A 13,360-nucleotide genomic window follows, 5' to 3' on the forward strand; every position below is an offset into this window, starting at 1 on the left:
AACAAATGTATGGGAATCGCTAAGCTAGTCGCATCCAAAGTAGTATCTAGAGCCCATGCATTCTTACTATCCTTAATTAAGTTTGGATGCGTGTCTAATTCTGAAAACTTCTGTCAGCCTAACTATTTCCCTGCATTTATCACATGTGAAACCCTCACCGCGGACAGATAAGGCTACGCTAAATGTGGCGGGAAGTGGCAGATGCCACCATGACTCACCATGTTTGTTAACGAATTCTGGCTTACCACAGTTATTTGATGGATTTGTAAAAAATGGAGCATGAGAGAAAAAAAAGACGGTAAGCACGAATGACAAGTTAACAGGCTAGTGAAATGCTAACGTGCTGTGAAAGCGGTTTAGATTAAAAGCTAGCAATGTCAGTAGCAATGTCAAAATGTTGATTTCTCAATTTTAATCAATTCTCATTTTTAAGAAACCGATATCGATCCTTAAATCCCAAGAATCGATTAGCCTAGTCAGTTTTTAAGTTGATGAATGCACAGAATATGTACCGCCTCCCATCCAATAAATCGCAATAATCTTTGTGCTTTGTTACTTTTGATATGAAGCAATGTCTCAGATTTCAAATGACGTCCATCTTATTATGAGATTCAAAAAATAAATACCGTTTTGGCGCCATTTAATGTGGCGTGACAGATCGCTGTAGCGCCTCAGAGAAGCGGCAACGTGAACATCCTCTCCTCCACTTTAATACCAGTTACAGCGCAAAATAAACATGAATAAACATCTGAATAATAAACATCCGTATCATGTCTCGTGTAATCACTCAGTGTTTCAACCTCAGAAAGATGTCAATAAAACAGCTTGTAAACAATGTCACGTAACATCACATTTACCTCAGAAAAACATATTCAGTGACTATAAACTCATTAGTCAACTAGATAAATGAACTCTGGAAAGCAGCATTCTGATAAATATAGCTATGCACCGTTACATATTCATTATAATTTTTAATGTTATGTATTTAATGCATGTTTCAATAAATCAGTTATGACAGCCGTGATTTAAATAATCATATTTCTGCTCCAATTACATGTTTATATTTAAAAAAAAAAAAAAAAAAAAAAAAAAAAAAAAAAGTAATTCTAAACTTTATTTATAATAAAAACATCATTGAGTGTAATTAATATAAATAAGTTAATTTAACCTTCAATATTATTATAGTAGTACCAACTGACTCCCATGTGTAGTTTACAGCATTAGTTTAGATTTTTTCCTCTAAAAAATTTGCCATGTACTGAAACTGAAATACTACATCCAAAATAATCGAATCGAAATTGTAATCGAATCAAAAGAATGTGAATAGTAATCGAATCGAATTGTGAAAATTGTGTCGATACCCAGCCCTAGATATCAGATTATGTTATAGGACAATACTGGATATATAGTGATGATTAAGTTATATTTAGCAATATATACACAACACAGAATGATAGTAAATACAGATCCAAAACAAAGCTATACGGAGCTACAAACACAAACCACTCACTCGCTGGCGGGGACAGAATTGATGTAATCTCAGATTAGAACTTATCCACTGTAATCATCAGCCATCATCATTTATTTTTGAGAATACTGTTACCTTGGCAATGGTGGGGAGGCAGGCAGACCACAGGCTCTGCTGATCAGGTGTGGGCGACAAACCCAAACCTCTCTGGAGGTACCGCCAGTGTATCGGACAAAGACTCAGAACATACAGCGCACAGGCGACAGCATAGCCACCCCAGTTGGACACTCCTACAACACAGGAAGTGGACATTAGTTATGCAAGGAAAAGATTGTTCATGGTACTGGTACTCCATCCCTGTGGTTGTGTTTCCCATACATTGATTTATTTGTGGCGGCTCGCCACAATATTAACATTGACCGCCACAAATGGATTTCACTGCTTTCCATTTATTAACTAGACTGAGGTGGCCCAAACATATATTTAAACTTCTCATAATAACATAAAAGGTCTTTAATGTCATGTTTTATGCCAGGGCTCCTCAACTGGCGGCCCGTGGGCCAAATCCGGCCCGGCAATCGTCTTCATCCGGCCCACGGCACCCCAAACTCCCTCCTCCTTTTTTCCTGGCGGTTCGGCTAAATTTGGTTACTCCTCCGCACACTCCTCCGACTAACCAGAGAAACGTTTTCCGTGCGAATATTTCAGCAGTTATGCATGTTCCGTATTTCTGTCGAATGAACCAGCGATACCGATCAATCATAAATAATCATTCTTTTGTCTCATTTCTTTCTTTTCCGGGAATTGGCAAAATGAGCTTGCATAACGGTCTGAAGCGATTTGGATTCGTTCGGACCGCTGTCACTGAATCATCTGTAGTTGTTTCTCGGTCAGTAACAACAAATACACAACAAACAGTGCTGTTTTCATGCGTTTCACTAGTTTACTTTGAACTACGCAGCACGACCGAGTGGATAACGGAACGAAAGCTTCGACACACACCTCTCGTTTACAAACTACAAATCACTCGATGATTAAACTAGTTTTGGATGAAACAGCCTCAACATTCCCAACAAGACTGATGAGGAAAACAGGAGAAAAGTGCCATGAATGAAGATAGAAGACTTTTAAATCCCAAAATCACGACCCTTACAAACATTTACCATGAATGAACTACAGTAAATTACCATGGTTTGTGGAAATGTGGAATATTTATATTGAAAACTATGTTATAGCCATTTATATTGCAATATATTTATTAGGTGGGTAGGGGAATATACAGTATAATTCTTGTTTTTGTTAAGGTGTATTTTACCTGTGTTTACTAAACTAATTCAAAATTAACACTGGTTATTAGCCTCTTATTGGTCTGTTTAGATGAGCCATCCATGGATCAAACAAAACTTGCCCTGAACATTGATAAAAGAACACGTATTATACAAACACTTAATATTTAATCTTATTAGATGATTAGTTCATTGCATTTGATAGATTTTACTTTCAAAAAAACATTTTCAATGGGTTTGTAAAAGGTGTTTTTATGCATGTATAACCTGAGTTTTGTTGTATTTACACTATTCTGACAAGCAGCATGTTTCAAACGCTTTGAAACGGTAAATCATTTTGCGAAGCAATTGGTTCAGTTGATTCAAAGCTTTGAAAGCTTCATTTCTCCCATCACCAAGTAGAAGATCTGTCGACTGTACAGGATACTGTATGTGAATTGCTGTAATCTCAACCTCAATTTGTAAAAACAGAAGTGTTGACAGTTTTTTTTAATCAAGATTTTGGTGCAAAAGATGTCAACACAACTTGTAATATTAATTTAAATAATATTTTATAGTACTTAAATTAACTACTATCCAACTGAAACCAGAATTTGAGATATTATTTTCCATTCTTTTTCCGTTTGTAAACGTGCCTAATGTCAACCAAATCTTGTAAATCACACAATTTTTAAGCCAGACAGACACAGGAAACCACTGACACTGTCAAAGAACATCTTTTGCACATCCTAAAATATGGGAAACTATTTATGAGGAACAAGTGGGTTTAATGTGAAACTTTGCGTGTAACCATGTAGGTTGAACTTTGTTTCCAGCCAGCAGGAACGCAAGTGGTGCTCATTGCAGAGCCAAATGACATCCAGCTCCAGTATAATAATGGGTTGAGTTTGACATAGTCCAGCTCCATCTCAGTGGATCCAGTGGGTGGAGGGATAGAGTTATGGGTAGGCTTAGGGTCTTGGTCGAACCTGCTAGTTCCACTCATTACACCCAAATTACATCCAGAGAGTGGGAGCTGGACTTCACGCTCCACCCATGGCTTTGCAGTGAGCAGCCTCTCCAGGAAGGATGTATACACATTACGTGGTCTCTGTGTGAGGTGTGCTTACCTGCTGTGATGGCAAAATCAGCACCCACGTCACATGCAATCAGATTCCCATTAGGCATGTATGTTTTAACTGCTGCTTTGACTTTACCCATACCAAGCTCATTACCACCATCTCCGATCCCTGTACAAACACAGACACGCGCAATTAATCCTGTTCCAAAGAAGCAACAGATCTCATTACAATGCTCCCTAGTGACAATCGTTAATTGGGAACAAAGTTGGTGACTCAAGCCTTATGACCGTTAGAAGAGATTAGGATGTTCACTACGTCAGATCAAACCACAATCAAATCAAAACCTACTTCCATCTCATTACACAGCAACATTTGATAGTGTCAGTTAATGACGGAGGTTTGGTGCTTTGACGCTCTGGCTTTGTTACCTGTGGTAGTGATTCCCGCAATAGTGCTGGCAGTGGTGAAGAGATCGTCTATTGGGTCGACTAAATGTCTGATGTTCACCCCCCTCATGTTGTAGTAGTTCCCGTCTGCAGCCCGGCCACTGCGCTCTATTGCCACCAAGTGGTCAAACCTTTACAGTACACATAGTAACAATTTATTATGAGTTCTACTACATGGTAAACAAGATGTGGGATATTTTGGAATGGCAACTATTTCTGCTGTTTAGCATGTATAGTGTGGTTCAATTTGCAAATTAGGTTAAGACTAAAAGGATTAGTTCACTTCAGAATTCAAATTTCATGATAATTTACTCACCCCCATGCCATCCAAGATGTTTAGGTCTTTCTTTAGTCGAAAAGAAATTAAGGTTTTTGAGGGGAAACATTCCAGGATTTTTCTCCTTATAGTGAACTTCACTGGGGTTCAATGGGTTGAAGGTCCAAATGTCAGTTTCAGTGCAGCTTCAAAGAGCTCTACATGATCCCAGACGAGGAATAAGGGTCTTATCCAGTGAAACGATCGGTCATTTTCTAAAAAACTAAATAATTTATGTAGTTTTTAACCACAAATGCTCGTCTTGCACTAGCTCTGCGATGCACATTACGTAATCATGTTGGAAAGGTCACACGTGCAAAGACTAAGTCAAACGCCCTTTACAAAAAAAGGTAAAACAACGATGTCAGACAATTTTGAAGTTGGAGGAGAAAATGATGGAGTTTTTCGACCTACTGCGGTGCTTTCACCTACGTCATGCATGACCTTTCCAATGTGATTGTAATGTGTGGAGCATTTGCAGAGCAGTGCAAGATGAGCATTTGTGGTTAAAAAGTTTTATTTTTTTTTTTAGAAAATGACCGATTGTTTCTCTAGACAAGACACTTATTCCTCGTCTGGGATCATGTAGAGCTCTTTGAAGCTGCACTGAAACTGACATTTGGACTTTCAACTGTTGAAGTCCACTATATGGAGAAAAATCCTGGAATGTTTTCCTCAAAAACCTTAATTTTTTTTTGACTGAAGAAAGAAAAAAATATTTTGGATGACATTTGGGGTGAGTAAATTATCAGGAAATTAATTCTGAAGTGAACTAATCCTTTAACCTTATTATTATTATTATTTTTTAAAAAAATGTGTAATACTATCTGATTTTCTTTCTTTCTTGAGTCATTATTTGATCAGAATGTCAAGAGTTGGATTGATGGAATATATTCCAGATACAGTATAAATTAAGCTCATTCGACAGCACTTTTATCAATGTTGGAAAAAATAATTCACTTCTCTCATTTTCTTTAAAGCAAAGCAAAAATCTGTATTACAGTGAGACAATGGAAGTGAATGGGGCCAATTCAGAATAATTCCAATAGTATAGCCATTAATAGTAAACAGTGCATGTGTTAAATGGATTTTAGTGTGACACAATGACTTTAGCCTTTCTGTGAAAAGGTATATCCAATTTTACAACTTCGTTTTCATGGCAACATAACATGAGAAGTTCACAGTTCAAATAATGCATGAGTTTTACCAGAATAATTAATGTGATTTAAAAAAAATCATAAGCTTCACATTTGTGTATTTAAACCCTTCAAAAATTGGTAGCACTCACTTCCATTATAAGTTTTTGTTTTTATTTTTAAAGAAAAAGATGAGTCAAAATTATTTATAATCAATAATATGCCACAAATGCTGTTGATTAAAGGGATAGTTCACCAAAAAATGAAAATTATCCCATAATTATCCTGGGTCAGAGGTCACTCTCCCGCCAGAATTCAACTTGCGTACGGCCGTTGCCAGTGTTTGTAGTTTATAAAGTTTTTTAACAAACACATTGCTTCACTTCAGAAGGTCTTTATTAACTCCCTGGAGTCGTATGGATTATGTTTATGATAGATGGATGCGCTTTTTTGAGCTTCAAAAACTCAGGCACTAATCAATCCCATTACAAAACTGGAAAGAGCCAGGATATTTTTAATATAACTCAGATTGTGTTTGGCTGAAAGAAGAAAGTCATATACACTTAGGATGGCTTGAGGGTGAATAATCATGGGATAATTTTCATTTTGGGGTGAACTATCCCTTTAAGCTTAAGATGTATTGAATCTATCTACAATTTTCCTTTAATAATGCAGTAAGTAATGGATAATACAGTCATTATCATAAAATAAGCCCCAACATAGGGTCTAGTATCACCCTGAAGTGGGTTATTTTATTATACTGACAGGCTGATTGTACATTATCACTCTTATCATATGGGTAATTACCAAATAACTACATAAATGGACATGAAATATTTACTGAGTTGCAATTGACGTCATTTTCAGGCATATTCTATCATATTTGATCTTAATAAAGACCAAGAAAAAGCAGTGGATGGAAAATGAGATTGAACCACCATTACACCTGGGCTTTGTGGGATCTCCATCACGGCACAGGAAGTGAAGTGCTGAGTCAGGGCCATTACTCTGGAAACTTATTACTGGCACTGCAGTCTTTATTACACCTGTTGGTGAATAAACACACAACACACACACACACACACACACACACACGTTTGTTTTTGTGAATTGTGGGGACATTCCATAGGCGTAATGGTTTTTATACTGTACAAACCGTATTTTCTATCGCCCTACACCTAAACCTACCCATCACAGGAAACTGTGCACATTTTTACTTCCTCACAAAAACTCATTCTGTATGATTTATAAGCCTTTTGAAAAGTGGGGACATGGGGTAATGTCCTCATAAATCACCCTCTCCTTGCAATACCCATCATACCCATGTCATATATATATATATATATATATATATATATATATATATATATATATATATATATATATATATATATATATATATATATATATATATATATATAGATATTGATTCTTTAAATCAATAGAAAGTTGAAGTTATAGAACTTAAAGATTTTTTTCACCATTTTTTGTCAATTTTGATCAATTTAACGCATCTTTGTTGAATAAAAGTATTACATTTCTTTCAAAAACTAACTAAAAAACGCTCACTGACCCCACACTTTTAAATGGTAGCATACAGTATGTACAGTTGAGCTCAAGTTTACATACACCTTGCAGAATCTTTGAAAATGTGAATAATTTTAACTAAATAAGAGAAATCATACAAAATGTATGTTATATTTTATTTAGTACTGTCAGGGTTGGGCAAAAATACATCAAAATGTATTTTAAAATAAAATACCAAATACCTTCATTTTAAATGTATCAAAATAAACTACAAAATACAGCATCCACACCATGTATCAAAATAAAATACTGTAGTTTTTGTATTTTAAAAATACTAAAAAAATACTTTTATGAGGGAGCATAAAATTTCTTTGCAAACCTTGCATCAACTGGCCTATTTGATCGATCCCTTCACCATTACACTGACTCAATTGATTAAGTAAACAATGTTTGATAGCAACAGCTTTTCTCTGCCCGAGTCATGCAATAAATCTGACATATGAATCCAATTAAAGGCACAAATATGTAGGAATTTTAGATTAAAATATCCAATAACCACTAGAACAGTGTTATATATTTTGTTTACTTATGTACTTACATTATCCCAAATGTTTCCAATAATGTTTAAATCCAGAAAAAAAGCAATTTTACAGAGGACATGGACCGTGTCCGTGCATCACCTATCATATCCACGTTACCCTCGATTTCCAGTTTTATTTTGTCGAAACCATGGAAACACCAAAGACGCTTTAATATATTATGTGTTTTATTAGACAGGGGAGCAACTGTTTGGATACATTCGTCGACAGAAAACTAATCATGTTATATAGCTCAACACCAAGTCTTTTTGTTTAAATCTCATTTTCTTGATTTACCGTGAGTACCATGTTTTACCATGACTAATATCGGTCTGTCTTACTGCAGTGTGAAACAAGTGTCTCATAGCAGCCGCCGAGCAAACGCACAGAGTAGCATTATAACAACTTTCGACACACAAATGTATCTAATATGATAAGCAGCGCTGCTTTACCCCACGTGGACATGACCGGAAGAAGCAGAAGCAGTGACTAAGGCATAATAAATGATCCGCTGCTGTCGAGACGTGTGTCGCGCTCGTCCAGCGCATTAGCAATCACTTTAGCAGCCTTGTTACTGCTCTCACAGCACTCGGCCCTGCTCTGCTTCATACTACAGTAACGTTAATAATCTCATCCATGAACATGATTTCTGCCCGAGTCCTATCCCGATTCTTTTCTACCGGCTGTAGATGTGAAGTCAACAACTCCCATGATTCCGTAAAAAATAAAATCAAGGTGCCATCGAGCTACGCCTTTGTTCTGAATGAGCGACCTCTAGTGGCGAAAATTTACATTTTGTGCCTTTAACAGATCAAATATTCACATATCCCTGTGATCTCCCAGTTGAAGTTTAGTTTTAAAGTAACTAACAGTTTAATGTTTGCAAATGACACATAATTGTATCCTAATTTAGTTACTTGGTGTTTGGTAATGAAGGGCCTACTTTGCATCAGCAACACTGACTCAATGACAAACAAGTCATTCATAAGAAGACAACTGATGGCTCCTGTATTCATAGCAACTATTTTCTAACTAATTAATCATTTGATTGTTAATCATCAATATAGGGGGCTGCTGCTCGGTATAATAGTTTTCAAGAACATTATGTAAATTGGTAAACTATTTAGCCTAGGCTACTAAAACGAACACCAAAACTTAACATGAACTGCTAAAAATTATAGCAATTTATGCAAAAAATTGATGGAAAGCTGGCAGCCTGCACGTTTCTTACCTTGACCACCTTCTTCCATATGGATCAATTTTCTGTTCTGATTTCAAGTCTGGCCAAACTACTTAGTAGGCACCAATCAGAGGCCGCGATTTTTTTATGATGTCATCATGTAGACTTACAAAGTATTTTACAGTATTTTAAAAATACAAAGCACTAAAGTATTTTTATACAAAATACGAAGCTATATTCATCAACCTAATCAAATACAAATTACAAAATACTATTTTGTATTTGAAATAAATGTATCATAAATACTGCCCACCCCTGAGTACTGTCCCGAGTAAGATATTTTACATAAAAGATGTTTACATATAATCCACAAGACAAAAAAACAAATTGCTGAATTTATAAAAATGACCCCGTTTAAAAGTTTACATACCCTTGATTCTCAATACTGTGTGTGGTTACCTGATGATCCACGACTGTTTTTGTGTTTTGTGATGGTTGTTCATGAGTCTCTTGTTTGTCCTGAGCAGTTAAACTGAGCTCTGTTCTTCAGAAAAATCCTCCAGCTCCTGCAGATTCATCAGTTTTCAAGCTTTTTTTTGCATATTTGAACCCTTTCCAGCAGTGACTGAATGATTTTGAGATCCATCTTTATCCATTTAGTACTTCGGAAGCAAAAGAAGATTATTTGTCTTCCAGGAAATGTGAAAATAAGTACAATTTACCTTGATATTCAAATTCAAAAAGTTTTCACCTCCCGACTCTTAATGCACCGTTTCTCCTTCTGGAGCATCAGCGAATGTTTGAACCTTTTTTAATAGTTGTGTTTCAGTCCCTCAATTCTCCTCAGTGTGAAAAGATGAATCTCAAAATCACACAGCCACTGCTGGAAAGGGTTCAAATATGCAAAGATGCTGAAAAACCAAAGATTTTTTGGGACCTGGAGGATTTTTCTGAAGAACAGAGCTCAGTTTAACTGCTCAGGACAAACAAGAGACTCATGAACAACCATCACAAAACACAAAAACAGTCGTGGATCATCAGGTAACCACACACAGTATTGAGAATCAATGGTTCACATACTTATGAATGGGGCCATTTTAATAAACTCAGCTATTTTTTGTCTTGTGGACTATATGTAAACATCTTTTATGTAAAATATCTTTCTTATGACAGTACTAAATAAAAAATAACATGCATTTTGTATGATCTCTCTTGTTAAAATTATTCACAGATTCTGCAAGGGGTATGTAAACTTTTGAGCTCAACCGTATGTGTACATGAGCCTGACTCAAATCCGTTTCAAATGCATTATCATTAGCATGCCATCTCAAAATGTTAGGCTGCTAATCACGATACCATGGCTCTGTATTTCCTGTTTAAAGCTGTAAGTGATTCCAGTTATTCTCCTGACCTCCAACATTTTGCTAACCAACCACATACACACCATCTTCACAAATTTTCACCCCCAAAACATGTCAGAATTCAGCAATGCAAAAAGACTGACAGACAAAACGTTCCCAATTGGCTAGTTTTGTGATTGGGGAAAAAAAAAAAAAAAAAAAAAAAAAAAATGCAGAATGACTTTTTTTACATGGAAAACTTGGAAATATCAGGGAATCTTAAATGATGATTTCCAAGAAATATATGCAAAATAATAGAAATTCATTGCACGGTGAGTGTGTTTTTACTCCTGCCAGAAACGGGTGTAATTTCTCATGACATGTATTTTAGTGATCTGTTACTTACAGCACCTTTAACGTGGAGCAGATTTTGTAGCTGTGAAATTCCACAGTGGACGGAGCAACACAACAAAATAAAAGCCAAACAACCTACAAAACGCCTTGTCACACATCATTTGTTGTGGTCAAGGCTAGTTAGGACCAAAGTGGCATGTCGCTTTATCACGCCTGGCTAGCAAACCAGAGAATCTCTCAAAAACACTAAATCAGCAACACTAAAGGCCAAATGCGGCACCTTTCTTCACAGCATCCTGCATGATGTGCTGATTCATCTCCAAAGCCCGCTTATCCGTCACGATGACCACCTCTTTGCGGAGTGCTTGAAGCATAGCTGCCATGGCGATGGCCCCAGGCGGGCCATCAGTCTCTTCAGGGGGGTTGTGCATGTAGTGTGTGGGGAAGCCAGTAGTGATGAGAACAGAGGAGGAGTGGGACAGAGAGAGACAGGCCTTTAGGAGCTCATCCTGCAAGAACAGGGCCCGAATACCCCTTGCACCTGCACACAAACCACACAGTTACACTGTATGTATCATTAAAGTCATGATGAAAGCGGATGTACAACGACACACATCCGAGTGCAATACGTCACTCGCCACATTTATTTTCTATTAATAGGGTATAGCTACAGCAACATCTTCTGCTAATAATGCTTGGGATCTTTTCCATCTAAACTGGTTGTAATCAAAAACAACATAGTAGGGGTGTAACGGTACATGAATTCGCCCCGAACCGGTTCGGTGCATACAGTCAGACGATGAATACAGTCAGTAAGAGGCGATCCCCACTCCAGTCCAGAAGGGGGCGCACGCAGTAATGCAACACTGTTTGCTAACCACCACAACAGGAAAAAACGCAGAAGAAGAAGAATAGACGATCTACACATAGATATGTATATGTGTAATCTCTCAACCAGTGTTTCAACTGCGGAAAGATCAATAAATCAGCTTGAGAATAATATCTCATGTAGCACTACATTTACATCAGGCAAGTCATTTAGAGTCCACAGCATGTTAGTTCGCTAGAGAAATGAACTCTAGAGGGAGCATTTCACTAAATATATGCACTATATTAGCTTATATATTCATTATATTTACTTTACCTGTTAGTAATGTCTTATTTATTTAATATATGTTTAAAAAAAATTGTCATGAAAACAAGTTATGACAGTAACTGTAAATTATCTAAACATAAATAGCAACTGAATTTAATAGTTTGGTACAGAAGAGGATTAGGGCCAAGCAATAAATAAAACCATCTCGAGATTAAAGTTGTTAAATTTCGAGAAAAAAGTCTAAATAAAATGTTGAGAATAAACTCGTTAAATTACGAGAATAAAGTCATTAAATTTCAAGAAAAAAGTCCTTAAATTATGAGAACAAATTCGTAATTTAACGAATTTGTTCTCATAATTTAACAACTTTTTTCTCATAATTTAATGACTTTATTCTCATAATTTAATGACATTATTCTCAACATTTTATCTCGACTTTTTTCTCGAAATTTAACGACATTTTTCTCATAATTTAACGAATTTGTTCTCATAATTTAACAACTTTTTTCTCATAATTTAATGACTTTATTCTCAACATTTTATCTTGACTTTTTTCTCGCAATTTAACGACATTTTTCTCATAATTTAACAAATTTGTTAGCGTAATTTAACGAATTTGTTCTCGTAATTTAACGACTTTATTCTCAACATTTTATCTCGACTTTTTTCTCGAAATTTAACAACTTTAATCTCAAGATGGTTTTATTTTTTTTATTATTGCTTGGCCCTAATCCTCTTCCGTAGTTTGGGCTCTGTTGTTAAATATTATAGTAATGAGCAAGAAAGGGCTTCCTAGATATAGTTTACAGCACTAGCTGAGACAGATTTCTTTTTATCCTTAAGAAAATGTTATATATTAGAATTTATTCAAAGAGAGTCAATTTACAAACCAAAAAAAAAAAAGCAATTTTACACTTAGTTTTCTCCCCCTGCTGTACCGAACCCGTACCGAACCGTGACTTCAATACTGAGGTACGTACTGAACCGTCATGTTTGTGTACCGTTACACCCCTACAACATAGTGAACCTTTAAGAGAGTTATATCACATGTACTGTCACACACAGTAACAACTACTGTACTACAGGCAGAAAAAACCTGATGGCAGATAGAGACCCCAAAATGTACTTTTACACTTGGACGACACTTAATGTATAAATGTTGCAATCAATAGTTTTTGTTTAGTAGTTATGCTCACAATGTTTTTTTTTAGAAGTTGTGCTTAAGTTGTTGTAGACTTACACTGACACCTAGTGGTGTGGATGTAGCATCACACAAAAGCAAATATTTTCAGTAGCAATGCCACTGTAGAAATGCATTTTGAGTTGCTTCATACCTGGGTCTTCAACAACAAGCTCCTCAATTGCTCGAATCTGTTGAACAGCTCTTTTGCTTGCCATACTGTAAAGCTGAGGATTCTGGGAAATGCAGAATGTCAAAGGGCATTGTGCTGGCTCAAGAGTGAGGGGTGAAACACTTTCTGCCTTTTGATCGGTGATGAACATGCAGCCAGGAGAGTGTGTGAACGCTAGAGCGGGCTCTGCAACATTACAAAACAAAAAGGTCAACATACG

The 13,360-nt window shown here is 36.2% G+C and overlaps 1 protein-coding gene across 4 annotated transcripts in view; it reads right to left on the minus strand.

Annotated features, from left to right (window-relative positions):
• dglucy (D-glutamate cyclase) overlaps positions 1-13,360 on the minus strand; it is a 30,490-nt gene that overhangs the window by 1,301 nt on the left and 15,829 nt on the right. For all 4 annotated transcript variants that reach the window (XM_048192338.1, XM_048192336.1, XM_048192337.1 and 1 more), the window contains exons 7-12: positions 13,123-13,326; positions 10,973-11,233; positions 6,660-6,759; positions 4,244-4,392; positions 3,864-3,983; positions 1,604-1,758 (exon numbers count right to left, since the gene is read on the minus strand). In XM_048192338.1, the coding sequence (XP_048048295.1) occupies positions 1,604-1,758; positions 3,864-3,983; positions 4,244-4,392; positions 6,660-6,759; positions 10,973-11,233; positions 13,123-13,326 (989 nt within the window). The remainder of the gene's footprint in view (positions 1-1,603; positions 1,759-3,863; positions 3,984-4,243; positions 4,393-6,659; positions 6,760-10,972; positions 11,234-13,122; positions 13,327-13,360) is intronic.

The sequence above is a fragment of the Megalobrama amblycephala genome, linkage group LG5, assembly GCF_018812025.1.
Source record: "Megalobrama amblycephala isolate DHTTF-2021 linkage group LG5, ASM1881202v1, whole genome shotgun sequence".
NCBI lineage: Eukaryota > Metazoa > Chordata > Actinopteri > Cypriniformes > Xenocyprididae > Megalobrama > Megalobrama amblycephala.